Source organism: Antrostomus carolinensis, unplaced genomic scaffold (genome assembly GCF_000700745.2).
Source record: "Antrostomus carolinensis isolate BGI_N321 unplaced genomic scaffold, ASM70074v2 scaffold22693, whole genome shotgun sequence".
Taxonomy (NCBI): Eukaryota; Metazoa; Chordata; class Aves; order Caprimulgiformes; family Caprimulgidae; genus Antrostomus; species Antrostomus carolinensis.
Window position 1 is genome coordinate 28558 of NW_010303458.1, and position 18642 is coordinate 47199.

The 18642-nt window shown below is 37.7% G+C and overlaps 1 protein-coding gene across 1 annotated transcript in view; it reads right to left on the reverse strand.

The window, feature by feature from the left end:
- Positions 1-15550, reverse strand: part of LOC104521962 (plasma membrane calcium-transporting ATPase 2-like) — a gene marked incomplete at both ends in the record, with an annotated part of 43492 nt that extends 27942 nt beyond the window's left edge. The window contains 4 exon segments of the mRNA XM_010164113.1: positions 6318-6509; positions 7242-7348; positions 14273-14360; positions 15380-15550. Of these exon segments, the coding sequence (XP_010162415.1) occupies positions 6318-6509; positions 7242-7348; positions 14273-14360; positions 15380-15550 (558 nt within the window).
- Positions 15551-18642: the final 3092 nt, after the last annotated feature.

Here is an 18642-nt window from a genome sequence, read left to right on the forward strand (position 1 = left end):
TTCTTGAGAAACATTCCCTACTTTGAGGTGTTACAGTAACTGAATTTCCACTTCATGAGTTTACTCCTATGTCAATAAAACTGAATTTGGCTGTTATGCTTAATAAATAAGAGTCAAATATTCAGGTGTCTATCAGAGCCTGGCATATTCCTAGCATAACAAAAAGTCAGATCCTTTCAGTCTCTAAATCACACAACTGTAACTGGCAGTCATCAGTTTTGGCAACAACATGTTCTCACCATTTCACACTGCCAATCACCTTGGGTGGCTATGGTGCCTCTAATAATTATCTATTATTGGCAGCACTACGCTGTTCAGTCAATTGTGAAAGCTCATTCTAAGCTGAAGCCAAAACATTAAATACACATTAGTCTAGGCAGGCAGTGGAATGAAATTTCCACTGCAGCTCTATCTGATTTCTGATTAGTTGGTGGAAACTGAGGAAAATACATCTCAGCTAAGGAGCTTAAGTCTTCCATTACATATTTTAGTCACTTAAGCAAGTGGGATGCAAATTCAATGTTCTTTTCACTGCATTTTAGCCACTAACTGATTAGCTAATAATTCTTAATTCACTTTCTGAAAACTTTGGGGATCAAAGCTGTTCAAACTGCAAACCACCCAAAATCACCACTTATTTGTCAAATTCCTTTCCACTTGACCTTGGAATAGGTTAGCATTGGCCTAGAGGTAAAAGGAAAATGTCCCTTAAGTCAAGTGATGTTACACTTCATCTTGGAAACACTTAAAAGTACAAATCACCAAAGGCTGGAAATAAACTACAAATCTTTCGTGACATACAGAGCCTCACAAATTGTAGAGCTTGTTACTTTTGATTTAGATGACGAGCTGTAAGGGAATAAAAAGGTATTCTCACCCTTACTCCCACTCCCACTTGTCACAGAACATGCACATGAATTCCTAAAAATTAGTATTTCTGGTAGGTTACCTTTATATACCTTAATGCAAAAAAAGTCAGCCCTTGCTTCTGCTGCTAGATCACACTGTCTACTGATTGTATGGAAGTGGCATCCTCAATTCTATTTCCATGCCTCTGAGCCTTTCCAAAACAAAGCCAAACAGGATGTACTTTGATTTTATATTATAGCTTGTTCAAATTTGCCAATGGTATTATTTTAGGATTTGCCAAATACAGTTCTGCAGTAAAACACTATAACCATGTAAATTACCGCCTTATACATGTAAGTATAGATCACCCTCATTTTTTGAACAAGATCTGTAAAAACAATAAGTGATTCATGCAGTGGTTCATTGCTACAGTGCTTTTTAATTAACATTTGATTTTCCAAACATAATGTCCTATAGAGTCACTGTTTTCAGTTCCTAATGTCTGCTAAAACATTAAGTCTTTCTCAAAGTATGAGAATAATAATTTGAATGTAAAATGTTAAAACACGGTCAGTCTTTGTCTTCTCTTTAATGCCACCTTTTTGAATAGTTACGTTGCCTCAACAGTTGGAGAGACAGACAAAATTTGGCAGGGAGATAAACTTGCTAGTGCCAGTAAAAATCTCTTTCCATTTTACTGACCTGCATTTTAAAATCTTTATTTTGTATATACCCAGATTATTTTTAACAGCTCCAAACACAATGACCTAGTATTTCCTTGGTACTGTGTATATGTTGGGGACAGGAAATGGGATGCACCTTCTGGCTTTGTAAGGCATGTGTAGAACTCTATATGGTACCTAGAGATGTGGAGCAATGACTCATTTGAAGTACAAAATTCACAATAATTGTAGGCAGAGCTCCAAAGAAGAACCCTCCCTGAGTCAACCAAGGGCTCTGCAAAAATGTTTGCAGAGAATGAAGTCAGAATATGAGAGTTTATATCTCATAAATCCACTGGAAAAAGAAATTACTGGTTTAACTGGAGGTAATACTGCTAAACAGAAAGGACAATTATATGCCAACTGGTCAAGATAACCACACCCTGATCATTTTAAAAGTATGCATTCAGCAACACAGAAAGAAGGAAGCAAGAGGTAAATGAATTAGATTAATTGAAAGAGAAGGTGAATTAATACAGCTCAGCTGCATTATGCCACACAAACTGCACTGACATGGGACTAGCAGAAATAATAGTTGTGATCTCATGGGTGGTGTTACCTACACACTGGACACAAAGTTAAGAGCACCTATGCAGCTGCAGATTGAGTGATCCTGATTCAGCTTTTAATCAGAGACTTCTTTAAGCTTGGTTTTGTTGTATGACTTCGATCTCAGACTGCTTTACATAATTACAGAATCACAATGCAACAGTGCATTATTAGTTGAAAATTCAGAACTCTGGGCTTATACATTGACCTGTGGTAAACTAAAACAGGGTCTAATGTAAGTCAGATCCCTGTGAGGGGCAGCTTAGTTTTGGCAGCAGCCACACTAAGTTTGCCAACAGGTGACACTCTATCTGTAATTCCTGTGCTCCTCAGAATATGGTTTCTGTCACCTTAACATGACTTTGTGCTAGGACCCATGACAGAGAATGGGTCTGTGTAATAAGCATTTGCATTGATCCCATTTAGTCTGCAAAGTAACTTCTTTAATAGCCCACTGCTACTCCTTTGTAATCCTTACAGAACATCTGAGTAGCATGTAGGGTCACACAGACCCTACACGTAGTTAAACATCTATTGAAACAGCAAACCAGGACAAAAGAGAAATAGCAGATTATGGTAAATACTCTCTCCAACAGCAGCAACTTGCTGAAGCAGGCATTGGGTAGATAAATAATAAAATATTATTTGCTTAACATTAACAGAATTAAGCTAAACAGTAGTTCCCTGAAGAGGAATTGGCCAAGACATTGATTTTATTTATGTATTTGAGAAAGCAAGCAGCAGATTCTTAAAGTGACCACTAATGGTCACAGGTTCTACCTAATGTTTTTCTTAAGCCTCTCCATGGCACTCCTAAGGTGCGCTGGACCAAACAAATCAAGTCCTACTTGGCAGGGCGTTCTCTGGGTGCTCCTTGGAGTTCTGGTTTCACTCATAACAGTGCTCACACAGTCAGGCCTCTTCATTAATACAGAGCTGATGTGGTTTCACTAGGAGTCCTGCAGTCATACGACCACATACACATATTTACATGCACACCAACGCAATGGCAGGATCAAGAGTGAAGAAAATTAAGTCTATTTAGTTACAAAGCACAAACCAAGTGTTAAAAAAAATTAGTCAAAATTATTATTTTTAAAAATCTTTTTACTTCCTTTAAACACAAACAGTAGAAAGGCCAAAAAGAGTAGGTAAGTGTAAAAGAAGCTTCATACTCGAAGCAACCCAGCATGCTGGTTCTGAATTGCAGAACAGATTTTCTGAGAGGTGACATTAAGAAGCATGAAAGAAATGTCATTAACTATATAGAATTTTTCTTATTCTAGATTTGATGAAATATCACCAAAAGGGTAGCCTATGTAATATTCATTAACCTGAATATTAATTGTGGATTATAATTATATTTGTGTGTCAAAGACAGCCAAACTGACTACCTAAAAGCAAATTAAAATTCAGTCAAAGTGGACCTTCCTTATGTTCATTTTGAAGGTCACAGAAAGCTGTGTTGCCTTGGGAAAATATAGATTTTAGCTTCATTTTTTTTGTTAAGAATTTAAATGTTTCATTCAAAATAGTAATTTGAGACCTGTGTACAGTTTTGCAGACTCAGATCTGTGTGTGTGTGCACCTAGCCTGTTGTATGCAAGATTTTTTGGTATATTCATGCATTTTGTGCTAGAGCTATTTTCATAGCAACCAGAGGGTACAGTATGTTCTCAAGTGTAATTTTTAGTAAAGCTTATGAGCCAAACAAACAGAATGCCCTTTCACTGGCTTCAGTCTGAATCAAAGCCTAACACAATAATGTTTATTTGTAAGGCAAGATCCTTCTTGAATGAGACAGAACCAAGAGCTACTTGAGATTATCAGCAGTCAGGCTGTGCAAACAGACCTACAATGGAAGTAACTGCTGCCTTACTTCTTGAATGAGACAGAACCGAGAGTTACTTGAGATTATCAGCAGTCAGGCTGTTGAGTGCGAACAGACCTACAATGGAAGTAACTGCTGCCTTTTTGCTATAATTTCAATTTCAGCTCCTTTGAGACCTCTTCTTTTGGATTTGCATTTTTACTGCTGAATTAAGGAACTGCATAAGAATCTATTGGGACAGAAATACAGGAATTCTAGGTGTTGTACGTTAAAACCTGTAAACAGGGACAATAGACTGGTCAGACTCACTGACTGTCTTACAGACCATTGGGGCAATATAAATGCACAGGGCCTGATCCAAATCCTTCTAGAAGTCAATGGAATGATTCAAAGGATGAAGAGAGCTCCGGAATTAGACAGGGGAATATGCTTGCACTGATTATGCACTACACATGCACTTAGACTTGATTTAAAATAGTCTTTGCACTGTTTCAGTAATGTTTAACCTCTTCAAGAATAAAGTAGAAAATAATTAGTCAACAAATAGAATATATTTCCCTTCATGTTTTCAAAAAGCAATTGAAAAAATGCTGGACACTAACAAAAAAAAATTCACCTTAAATAAATGTTAGTAGGCAGTGACTGAATGCCTATAAAACAGAGTCTAAAAAGGAAGCACTCCCCTCAGTTCCAGTGATGGTGTTCTTACCACGTTGCTGTCAGCACTTTTTTCTATACGGTTTCGTACCACTGATAAAAATCCAGGAGGACAGACCTTCCAGACTCTTAGTCCTTATTCACATGCCTTCTGTTACTGCAACAATCACTTCACAGCTAAACATTTCCTCAATATGCTTGGAAATATTTCCCAAGGGAAAAGTTATCCAACTTCTACCTCAACATCAATAATTTTGTCCCATAGCACAGGCTTAGTTGTGCCAACAAGGCATCACCAAGACCCGGGGGCAGCGTGGAAGGGTTCTAGCACTTAGCAGCTCACAATTTTTACTTCTCGGAAAACAAGTGAATTGAGGTTTCAGTGCTTCCTTTGTACAGAATAAAACAATTTCATTTGTTAAGATCACTTCCACTTGCTTCCAACCCAGCTGTTTCTGATTTCACCAAGAACCCCAGCCCCAGCCCTACGTGCACTTAGCTCAGAGGAGCTAAATGATGACAGTTGTATCTACCCAGCATTGCATGGTGCTCATGGAAGCCAGGACCTCGCAGACTCCTCATATGCAGCACAACAAAGGCCTCTAAATGTCAGTCAAGGCTCAGGAGAAGTTTGACCTCATGGTTTTGTAAAGCTACCTGGGTTTCTGGTTTCACCTTTCAATTCCATGATTACAATGTAAGTTTACCCTGGAGTAGAGCTAATGACTTATTAATTGTTTTGCTCAGGTGTGCATGAGGTGAAATTTACCTGCTGAAACGGGGATGTGCATCTGTATGATGCACAACAGAGGGAAGCATCAGCTTTCCCATGCGTGTCTCAATCAAAGGAGGCATTTTGTAACAGCACCTATCTGCAGCATCTGAAATACACATTATTTTAGGGAGTGACAGCACTAAAAACTGCATGTTTTTCTATTTTCTAATGAAGGACAAAAAGCTCATACTGTACTAAATACATTCTGCTTTCTTTCTACGGAAAAGAAAACTTAATTTTATTAATCAAAAAGTAGTAGTATGAACATAAAAAAAAAGTGGTTTGCTTTCACATATGCTTTTTTGTAAAAGACCTTGGTACACTGCATGTCAGGGATTAATGTAGAGGGAGAAAAAGAGAAAAAAGTCCAACTGGAGATGTCATTTAATTGGTTTATCATTTGCATCTGAAACTAAAAGGAATTGCCTGAAAGCAACAAAATAATTTTATCAGTCAGAAAGTTCCCCTGCTGGGATTACTTCTGGGTGTCAGTACTACTCTCTTGAAAATAATAATCCCATTCCATAATCTATCAAGAAATATATATTTAATAGTGAAGTCTTCTGAGACGGAAAGGCAAAGTCACACAACCTCTTCCTTCTCCCAGCCCTGTACATTTTCTGTCCTGTCATCACAGGCTCAGTCATGACAATGATATGTAATCAAAACCAGGGAGCTCCATGGAGGCAGCACAAAAATCAGCAGCTCCTAAAGGCAATTTACTTCCAGGAGAAGATGGATTAGTACACTTCCTTATGTCAACAGCTATTTAACATTTAGCAGCTTTATCCTAAATACGCTCAGAGGAATTTCAGAAAGCATATTTTCTGTTGCACAAACTAAGAATCAAATGTAAGCCACCATTACTTAAAAGAAAACGTAGCTTGGTAGGATTTCACCCCATACTTTCAGCAACACCTCAAGTTATCCTTACCTGGGTAATGCATGCTCCTGTAAAAGCCACAATCACAGCCACAATGTTAACAGTGAGCTGGAACTGCAGGAACTTGGAGATACTATCATAGACATTACGTCCCCACATTACAGCCTTCACGATGCTACTGAAATTGTCATCTGTGAGGATGATATCTGAGGCTTCCTTTGCAACATCGGTTCCAGCAATACCCTGGAAAAATTAATTGTGAATAAAATTACCTACTGCACAGTACAGAGGCAGACAGAATACAAATCTATTCATAGTCCACAGTTACACAGAGACTCCCCAGCATCGTAACACTGACTGCTCAGTATATTCTGCATTTTGTATTTGCTAGGAAGTTAGCTAATTTGGCCTATTTTTGAAAGCAAATAAGGATGCAGAAAAGGGAACTGATAGCAGTGGAATTCATGTGATGATAGTTTGGACTGTTTTAAATTATCAGCTTAATGACTACTGATCTTCTGAGTTATTTTTATCATTGATGATATTTTATTAATATACATGAATAGAACTGCTAACAAAAATCAGAATTACATATCTTAATATAGCTTAGTATATTAATGTCTTCAGAGTCAGAGATCATGGGAAGACATCTTTACAATTAGTGATGGATTTTACCAAAGCAAAACAGTACTCCACTGTTGTGAAGAATACAGAGTTCATTTTTCTGTATTCTCACAGGATTCTGCAGATAGCCAATAATTACCTTGAACAAAATATTGAAGAAGTATCAAGACAAGCAATAGCAGTGAATCTAACATAGTAAATTAAAGGATTCTGAAGCAACATAACTCATCCACTCCAACATATTACTGACAAGTAATAACTGGGAAACTTTCTCAACACTTAGTGAATGAAAAACCTCTTGCAGCAAATTTAGAATGACACAAACATCAATAAATATGCTTAATATTATACCATTGCAAAGCCAACATCAGCTTTTTTAAGTGCTGGTCCATCGTTGGTTCCATCACCAGTCACAGCTACAACCTGCCTCTGTTCCACCTGTGTGCTGTCAATAATACCTGCAAAAAATGTATATGTGTGTATATACATACTTATATATAAAATAATTAGCAAGATAAAACTTCCCTCTAAAAAATAGCAGGGTCTCTGTCATATAGACTGCATCATACCACACGAGTCTCACAGAAATCAGTAGAGTTGATTTTTAAGGAGAGTAACGATGGCAGCAGTGTCATCACTACTGCACACTACTACTAGAATTTACATGGAAAGTTCTGATCCTACATCATGGAAACATCTACAGAACTTGCCCAGACTTCAAAGGGAGTGAGATCAGCTCATTATGTTCTTCTGGAAGATTTCTACTATTTACAATTGTGTCACAGTAAACTCATTTCAGCCCAGCTCTCTGATCAAACTTCAACAGAAAGCATTTGCTGAAGACTTAAGTTCATGCTTACAGCTCTCCTAAACTGGGACTGAACTGGAGTATCTGCTTTACTGGGATACCTTTTGGCAACCAGTTGAACCTAAAGATAACAAATACCATTGATTAATTTTATTCAGCTGGAGCCAAATTAGCATTTTAACAGACATGTTCAATTCTGCCAAATGATTAAGAAGACATAAAATAATTCTTTAAATTCTGTAGCCAAACATTTTAATAAATAAACATAATAAAATAATTTCTACTTTCATTTTGAGAACATTTGAGAAAAGAAAGCACTTTTCACTTGGTGAATCAAGTTTCATGCAACTAGCCTGCAGGGAAGTATTTTCCATTTATGTAGACAGGGAAAGTGAGGAAAAGAAGAAATAATTTTTCTAAAGCTACAGAAGCAGCTCTGTTTTTTAATAGGATGGGGATCATTCACCACTCGTGTTTATCTTTCATGTCAGAGCCATTTGAATATGAGCAGAGAGTACAGGACTGTTGTCCTGAGAATACAGGATACACAAACACCTCTTCATATAACTTACTGGGGAAAAACAACAAACTTCCTTTTGCTAACACATTTTGTACAAAGTCATAGCCTCTAAAAACAATTATCAAAACCTACCCAGTGCGAAAAGCTTTCATTCTACTCTGGAAAAAAATAACTCACTTATCAGATAACTAACCAGAAATAGGAAATTGCAGATAACAGAGCAATAGCTGCCTCCTGGCAAGGTTCAGGCTTATCAGGCACCCAGAAGATTGCAATGCAGCATGGAAGCAGTTAGTGTCCTGTATTTTTCAGTCTTATGAAAATAAGAAAAAGACCTATTCACTTTCCATTGGCAGTATGAACTCAGATAAATGGCACATTATTCTGATAAGATCTTATAATTAGAGCTTTCAATTTGTTGAGGTGATTTGCCTTTGGTATTAGTAAATAAACAGGAACATCAGCTCCCATTAGTGTTAAAAGTATTTATCTTGGTCTTCCCTTCTTGTTAACGCATCCTTTGATGTTAAATTAATAGTTCAATTATTTGAACTGAAAAAATTTGTTAAGATCTCTGACACATCTTGGTATTAACTTCTCCAAACAGGTAGATAGCATCCTCTCACAACTAGATTCCAACCCAAATCGAGTTGAAGAGGCTCTAACAAATGACCTCCTAATAGACAGAAATAGGGCTGTAATGTCAGTGACTACCCAGATGCACTGCTTCAGCCAAGTGCTCGATGCAGCTGCGTCCTTGCCAAGGTTTAGTAGTCATTCACAAGATTTTGTAGTCATTTTTATCCTTAAAAGCAAACAATGCAGCTGTGATAAGCACAACACCCTCCAGAGCACAGAACTGCATCATCAGCAGTCATGGAAAAAAAGAGATAACGTGGTCTCAGTTACCATCAGCATCTTGGCCACACACCTTCACCGCAGTGACCACTGCTAGTGTCATCAGAAATGTGTCAGTGCATGGCACAACAGTGTGTGGAGGGACTTCAGTGCTATTCATAGGGTGAGAGATCTTTGTGGAACTTTCATTTGCACATCAGACAAATGTCTAAAATGGAGCAGTAGTGATTATTTGGGATTCAGAGGATTTATTATCATGGCTATACTTACACTCCCTGACTTCTGCTTGCCCTTTTTAATCTGTTCCTCCTCCCCCCGCCCTCACATCTCTGAACCCTCATCTTCTTTCCAGCACTTGCTTCCTTCCGAGCTACATTTCCTTTTACTTTTTTTTTCTCTTTCTTTGATATAACTCTGTTAATAATTGTGATAAGGTTCCAGAATGGTGGGGGTTGGAAGGGACTCCAGGAGATCATCCAGTCCAACCCCCCTGTCAAAGCAGGTTCCCTACAGCAGGTTGCACAGGATCCCCACACCAGGTTGCACAGGAAAGTGTCCAGGTGGGTTTTGAACATCTCCAGAAATGGAGACTCCACACCCTCTCTGGGGAGCCTGTCCCAGGGCTCTGACACCCTCACAGGAAAGAAGTTTTTCCTTAAGTTTGTCTGGAACTTTCAGTGTTGCAGTTTTTGCCCATTGCCCCTTGTCCTGATTTCTTTCCCATATCTCACCTAAATCTCCCCTCTTCCAGTTTAAAGCCATCACCCCTTGTCCTGTCACTCCCTGCCCTTGTCCAAAGTCCCTCCCCAGCCTTCCTGGAGCCCCTTCAGGTACTGGGAGGCCGCTAGAAGGTCTCCCCAGAGCCTTCTCTTCTCCAGGCTGAACAGCCCCAACTCTCAGCCTGTCCTCGCAGCAGAGCTGCTCCAGCCCTCAGATCATCTTTGTGGCCTCCTCTGGACTTGCTCCGGTAGATCCATGTCCTTCTTGTGTTGGGGGCCCCAGAACTGGACACAACACTACAGATCCCACTGATGCTGCAGGAGTCTGGGGGGGAGTCACATAGTTTGCATACAGCCTAAATTCTCCAGAGCAAGCAGCTTGTTTCTGATGAGAGAAAAGATCCTATTGTAAACAACTATGTACAGCTGTCAAGAGGGGCACTACGTGCACAAGCTTGCTGTAAAAGGTACCAGCACTGCATACACAGCTGAAACTGAGAGATCCTGTATCCTTCCTCCCAGCTAACATTAAGCAAGCATTAAATCAAATCCACTCGGGATAATAATATAAAAAATATTAGCCAACAATGTGTCTTCCATTTCTTTTATAAGGAGCTGTCTGTTCCCATGGCTCAGATCAAAACCATCAAGTATAGCCTCAGGTTCTCCCTTTATTGCAGAACAAATGCCGCTTTATTTAAACAATTCTTACTTGTCTTGTCACCCTTAGAGTCGCATCAGTAAGAAACCATTGGTTCTGTGAGAAAAAGAATCCTGGTTTAGATATTTCTTTCTGTCTCAATAGATTAACTCAAAACAGGTAGACAGGAAAAACTTAGCTACAGCAGAGCATTTCAAAGACACACACCAGTTCAGGTGTTACTGATGCAGTAAAGCTGATCATCCCAGATGCTTTCACATATTTATATATTTTTTTAAAGCTAAACATAGATGCAGTAATATGCATGACCTGTTCAGAATAGTTTTTAATACTTCCAAGCTTTTTGAATCTCCTTGTTAATTTAACAAGAATTTAGAAAGTCTGTCTGAAATAAAATTTAAATTCACTTTAGTTACATGCTTAAGTATGTGCAGGACTAGAGCTTTAAAGGTTAATGTGAAAGTGTTATACATAACATTACAGGCAGCATTGGTAATTCTTAAATGAATAGCACTCCACAAAGTTCACAAGACTAGAATGGCAGAGAAGAACATGGCTAAAACGCACAGATTTCTGTACTGAGCATGTGTCACCAACGTGGTTCATACTGTAAGACTGAAACGCCAAAGGGAAACCTTGAAGGCATCGGTGCCTCCCACAAAGTTACACTTAACACAGAGACCTCAATGGTATTTACAGAGTATACAACTCTAGATCCAAATGCAGAAAGAAAGGGTAATTATTAAAAATAGTTTCTTCTTTAAAGTTCCCTGTCTGCTTATTAGTAAATCAGCCTTACATGAGAATAGAATAGTTGTTTTTAATATCACAGAAAAATAATTCCAGCCTAATTTAAACACATTGCAAAGCACAGCTTCTTTAACTGGCAAACTGAATATTTTGTTGATCTTCTCAGTACCTTCTGATCAGATGATGGTATTACCCATCAGTACTACATAGTTGCTTCCCATAGTATTTAAAAAAATAGTATGAAAATATTGAAGTATTTCAGCAATACTATGATAAGTATAAATTACATGCATTTTTACTTGTTATATTTTGAAATACGGTAAAAAAATATGAAATAATATCAATGGATGTCAAAAAATCCATAAGAAATTTTATTTCAGTTGGACTGAGATACCTGACATCTTTGTTTCACTGAAAGAGTTTGTGAAGATAAACCATTTTGACTTTTTTTTCCCCCAATCTGCCTCTACTTCAAAGCTGTAAATATTTGAGAGAAACTGTCTGCCCAGCCTGAAATGCTGAACCATGCCTTTCTCTAGTCCCTTAACAGTAGTAAAAACAAAAATGCAAAACAAAAATGATCCTTTTGCTGGGTGGGATTGTGCTATGTTAAGGAGAAAAAATAGTCCCTCCAGCAGCTGTATGTCATTAAAAATTAAATACAAAAAAAGTTTATTTTGTGATGTGTGTTTTTACCCTAGAGCAGATAGAATACATCAAAGAACAGAAAATCCTCCTGATCCCTCAAGTGTCTGAGAAAAACATAACGTTTTAACAAGAGGCCCAAAACTAGTGAACATTTAAATAGTTTCTTGTAACTTTTAATGGCCCTTGGAGGATTACTAGCCAAAAAATTTCATCATGATTTTCCACAGACTTGTTCTTGAACTTCATTAGATACTTGATTGCTCTATCATTTGACCTTGTCACATCTTTAAAACATTAACTGTATTAGTTGCATAAGGCATTCAGTGGTAGTAAATAACTTTTGGATTGTCAGAGTGCATATGCTATAAAACATCAGTGATTTGTCACTTATTTTTCTTCAGCTCTTTCTTGTTTTCATTTTCTCTGGCAAAGGTTTCATTTTCCTCTTCAGGGAAAATCCTGAATGAGTCAAATGAGTATTCCCAAGGGACTTATTTAATCCACTTAATGAAATACAAATTGTTGTGTGTTTCTGAAACAAATAAACTATTAGGCTGTAAAAGTCATGTCCTCTAAGACCTATAAGACAGAATTTTATATGTACTGGGGACGTGAGGAGACTTGAGCTAACTTTGTGCTGTTTTAACACTGACCTGTGGACCTAATAATTATATTGTCCAAACCAACGCTCTCCAAACCTTTTAAATCATAAACACCTATTGGTAAAATCTTTTGGAGCACACACCCCCAAAATATGTATATTATTTATAAATTATATATGTACTACTATATTATGCACATTATTAAAAATACATTAGAAAAGGATGAGAGAGAGAGAGATGAAATAAACAGTATATTTTAAATATTCTATTTCATAATGGTAAAAAATAATTTCTTCCTGCATCCCAGTGGATTGTTCTGATGTGTGCACCCCACTTCAGAGAGCACTGGTCTAAACAGTGGCTGGAGAGGGTGAGTAACAGCAGCATGTCCCCAGCTGCCCCATCTCGTGTACTGTCCCAGGGCTTACAAGATATCTTAGTCCTCCTGAATGATCCATGCTTCCAGAGCTCTTCACATACACTGGGACAAATCCCAAAGGATGCAGCTGATCCTGTCTTCAATTTACAACAGAACTTTTGCTCTAAAGTCATTTAGGCATTTAAAAAAAAATGACATACTGCTCAAAAGCCTCCCTAATCAGCCACATATGGAATCCTATCAATAAAACCTTGCCATACCAAAAGGATACATCCAGAAATTATTTCCTGTCTAAATGTGAATTATTAAGTAGTCAACCAGCTGAAAACATGTAACTGATCCGCTAGATCTCATCCTGAACTTCAGCTCCTCTAAGAATTGCTAAGAATCTCTGCAGACTTTCTAGAGCCTTAGCAAAATAATCCAGATCTTTCTTCATCAGAGGAATCCAGTAACCACAGCCATCTGCCAGTGGGGCTTCCGCCTGTGCTGGCCCCCCCTCTTATCACAGCCAGAAATTATGTTATTCCTGATCAGAATTTTCTGATTTCATCAGCTATCTTTTAAGTGTGAGCTTCAAATTCAACAGACTAAGATTTCAAGTATCAAGAAGTGCAAGTTGCAGATACAAAAAAGGCTTTATAAAGAAAACTGCAAATAAATCCCTCTTTTATAGAGCATTCCATCTGCAGACAGTATGGTGGGAAAATATAATTTGTATCGTGTAGGACAAAAACAGACTCAAAAAAACCAGCCAGAAATCTAAAGGAAGCCAGTGCAAATCGTACAATTGGTGAGCCCACAGGAAACCTGAATTGGCTTAAAATCCGTATCTCCACTCAAGTAATGCTAAAGAGGGCAGCTCCTAGTGACACACTCTCCAGTAACTGCTCTTATAACTTGAAAAGCTTTTTATCTTGGAATATTATTTTGAAATAATTGTGGGAGAATAGATGCACTTGAGTGACTTGATTTATTCTAAATGAGTTTGTTCTTGTTTTCTTCATAAAGACTACAAAATCTATGCCTTCTTGTTTATAAGAACAACAGATTACTCAACAGTATTTTAATTCTGACCAGCAAACGCACATTTTCCCTTCGCAGCTAGAACCTCCTTCTAGTCCAATTAAAAGTCACAGGGCAAACATGAGACTGCCTGCATCTACTTGCCAGATATCTTACTGGTATTTCTGTTAGTCCTGCCAACCAGTTTCCTGTTTTTTACCATTTGAAGGATTGGGTAGAACACAAACACAAGAGACTTGGTTACTGAGAAAACTTCCTTGCGTTATGTATAGATCTGTAATTTAAGAAAACAACTTGGATATACTTGTAACAGTAAAATTTTTACAACACAGATGATGTGCCAAACTTAATTCAGTAACTTTGGCATGAACCACACACACACACACGCACACACAGGGAGTCTGCACGCACCTTTTACCAGAGTGTGTTTGTCTGTGGGAGATGAGCGAGCAAGCACTCGAAGCTTTGGCCAGATTTTGTCAATCCGCTCTTGCTCAATCTGGAGAAGGGGAACAGAAAAAAACCCGCCAAAACCGAAAGCTGTTAGCCTGTGATTAGCAAAATGCAAAATATATTTGTGTCCATGTGTCAGAAGATTCACTTCACTACTCAGATCTGCAGTGTTTCTCCAGAAGTACAGAAAAATCACAACAGCCATCAATGCTGCAAATGAAGGCAAGGTCCAAAAAGCCAGTTTTCTACTGGTGAAGCTCAGCTTCTGGCTCACATAGGTCAATTTTGTGACAGTATCTAAGCGGCCTTTCTTAGCATCTTTATGGATAATTCAGAATCATGACTCTAGATATAAGGTAGTGGAGCTTCTCAAAGCTGATCAAACATGTTTACAAGTGAAAGTATGTGGTTCTATTCTACATTTGAATCCAAGTTCTTTAGTTCATTTTGGCACCAATAATGGCAGAATTTTCCCTGTAAACCAACAGAACAAGGACAAAGGATTCCATCGTTCAATGCAAGGAGTAAACAACTGTGTCCATTCATTAACGATGGACTCAAAGACACAGCATATACTTTTTTAAAGCTGACTTCAATAGCCTGTGTGTTAGCTCCATCTTTTATGAGGAGTTCCCTTCCAAACAGATTAAAACTTCTGCACGTTATTACTGTGAGTGAATATAGCAGCAAATTAGATAAAGTGCTATAAAAGGAGCTGGTTCGCAGCACAGATTGCGTTTTTATGAGACAGACATGCAGACTACCACTGAGTTCCTTCTCACTAACAAACCTGCTTTTCATGTGCTTGGTTTGGTTTTCTTGTAGACTAGTGCTATGGTTCTAAAAACTGTTGAATCAGGCTAGCACTAAACTGACAGTGCCTCTGCATCATGAAAAGTAAAGACTGTGTTTGTTGATGGTATTTTGAATGGCAAAAGGCTAGTGGGTAGAAAGAAGTAGCAGTCTCTCCAAGTAGTCTTTACTGATACGAGACACACATCAGTGCAGGAGAAACAACATTATTTTTAATAACATTAATATGCATGGATTTAGTATATGAATTACCTCTCCCTTCTCGTTTCGGATCCTTCTGTTAAACTAAAAAAAAAGAAAGTCTTCTCCCGGATGAATGATCCCACATTTTATGGCAATGGCACGGGCTGTGTTGATGTTGTCTCCAGTGACCATGCGGACTGTAATTCCAGCTCGCTGGCACTTTCTTATGGCTTCTGGGACCTACAAAAGCAATATAACAGGAAAAAAAAATCCTAGATAAGAGATAAAGTGTAAGTCAGGTGTTTCCGGTCAGAATATTTTGAGGCTAAGAAATTAATGAAGCAAAAAGAGAAATCATACATGTTATGGCATATTATAGCTACATGACTACTACAGAACTGGTTACAGCACAGGCAAGACAAATCTTACAACAAGAAGCACACAAACCATTTTTTAGATCAGCTGCCTAAAGCTTCTCCTGACTTCAATAAAAAGCAGTGATCTGCAGCTTTTTTGACCTTTATCATCAAGGTACACCATACTGAACCTAACATACTCAACATACATTTAAATATGAACTGAAAACACACATATTTTGAACAGAAAATGATTAACTTCTGATCCAGATTTTCATTTGAGTAAGATTATCTAAAATGTCATTGTAATATAGCACTAATTAATGCATATCAACAGGCAGAATTCCTAAATATATGAATTTAAGATTTTATTAATAATTTATGTATTTCGAAACTATTAAAAATGAAGCGTGATTTTAGTTATGCTCCTTTCTGCATGAGGCTAACTTTTCCTGCTGCACAGCGTATATACCAGTGAGAGAGAATTCAGTGTGTAACAGGGTCCATGGGTTTAATGTAGAAGCTATATACTGACTTGGGATCATATACAGCTTATAAAAAAAAAAAAAAAAAAAAAAAGAGAGAGAGAAAGAGAAAAGAAAGATTTTTTTTGTAATTAAAATGTGCAAGAGCGAGGAAATTGATTCCTAATAATTTAAAAAGCTCTTAATACAGCTACTTGGGTATATGACACCAGTGCCTATAGAAAGGCTAGATATCTATAGCTCAATTTCAGATGGGGAAAAAATAATATTCCCTTGAACTGTATCATAATTAATGAGAATTAATTATTAGTAAATATCACTCTAACCAATGAATGCACACTTCTGCATTATTATGAAAGCATTATTTCTTCAAGAAAAAAAATAACACTATTATTTGACATGGAAGAATAAGTGTATTTAACACTTCAAGAACAGCCTAGATAGATACCTTCAGCAGCCCAGCACTTCTCTAAATTTCATTTTTACCTAGAAGAGACTAAGGACATCCCAGGATTCCTCATGAAGACAGAATCCCTTTGTAGAGCTCCATGAAACTGAACTGCTTTACTACAGAAGATGGCAAAGGGCACATATAAAGCAATTATAGACTGCACTGTTCTTACGTGTGGGGCAGCGGAGAGGTACCTGAAATAGTTAAGTGACAGTCTGAGAGGAAAAAGATTCCCAAAAGATGAGCATGACTTAGATAAGCACCTGAATATTAGGCAGTGATCCTACGTACAGCTCCAGGCAATCTGAAGGTTATCCCACAAGTTAAAATAGCTCCAGAGACCTGGCCCTAGGTGCTTGCTCTGTGGTGTTGCCTAACACTCTCAAGCTATGTAATGCATACATAAACCAGATTTGAATACACTCCCCAAATACACACACTTGACCACTGCCTGCACATTGCTGCTGTGTTATCAGCTGAGCTTCAGACGACACACTTATGTAAAATAACAGGACTGACCATGATGTATTATGTCAGCAATCATGTATATAGAGCTGTTGATTTCCTACATAAACTAATAAGCAAAGGATATGATTAGGAAAATAAATTTAATTTTAAAATAATTATAAAAATTTTGTTAAAAAAAAAAAAAAAACTATTGAAGAAAGGAAGTTATAGATGCCCCCTCCCTGGAAGTGTTTTAAGGCCAGGCTGGATGAGGCTTTGAGCAACCTGGTCTAGTGAAAGGTGTCCCTGCTGATGGCAGGGGGGTTGCAACTGGATGAGCTTTAAGGTCCCTTCCAACCCAGACCATTCTGTGATTTTATGAAAGGGTATAAAAATGGATATTCCTGCCTACAATAGCAATGCCTTGCTGTATTCTACTGCCAGTTCAGTGCAGCTTTCTGATCATAACCTCTTAGATAAAAGTGTACTGTAGAACCCAATGCCAATGAGAGTAGATTAATCTCATCCATTAGTACAGAAAATATTAAGAAAAGGAGCCACCATCTACAACATTACACGGTTAATTTTGTGCATTTCCAGATATTTTAATTTCCTCTATAGCTGCAAATATGTGGCACTGCTCAGGGCAGGACATTGCCTTTTACATGCCAACCACTACTCTGATCCAGTGTGACAAGTGATGGGGTTCTGATGGTTTCATGGGGCCAGTAAGTATTTCAGACTGCACATCACACTGAAATTATACTCCCTTAAAACACCTCGTAGATTATGATTGTTCTAATCAGTGAATAAAATTTCACACCATGTTTATTAAAAGCAGTTGTGAGGCTTCTATTTTCCAAAATGCCTCACTAAACTAACACCTAATTGAGGATCAGACTAGTACTTTTCCCATGACTAGGAAGAAAATCACTCCACCCTCAGACTGCATCTAGAGAATGTGCTGTTTGCAGAATGACTTGCTGTCAATACAGATTACAGAACCGAGAGAAAAATTAAGAGGTTTATCTTCCCATTTCCTCATCTCTACTAGCTGAGAATATTCTTGCCACAAGCAGTATCCTGGAAACATTATTTGGACCTGAAGCCTTTTAACATTATGAAATAGACTTCTATGGGGAACACACAATCAGATTAAATCTATTACTTAAGCAAATGACTCCTGATTTACTCAGTTTCCACATTAATAATCCTGACTATATCCTATTTGCCAATTTGGAATGCCCTTAGTATCCACTTTAACTGTGGTGACCCTCATGCATAGGGTATGACAGATTTAGATGACTAACTGTAAAACCAGCACATTATATGAACCATGAAGGAGAAAAATAAATCACAGTGCAAACAGAAAAAAAGGTCTATTCACATGAAGTGCCAGTCCTATTAAACAAGGTCATGGGAGGACAACCTAGTTTCAAATACATCTCAAACTTGCTTATAACTAGAGAAATAATTCTGTTTTCCTCTTCTCTCATTTTTTTGGACAGCTGGTGGGTGGTATCTGATTTAACACTGTGTACAGTAATTACAGTTAAAATATTGTTCATATTTTTTAATTGCTGTAAGGAAGAA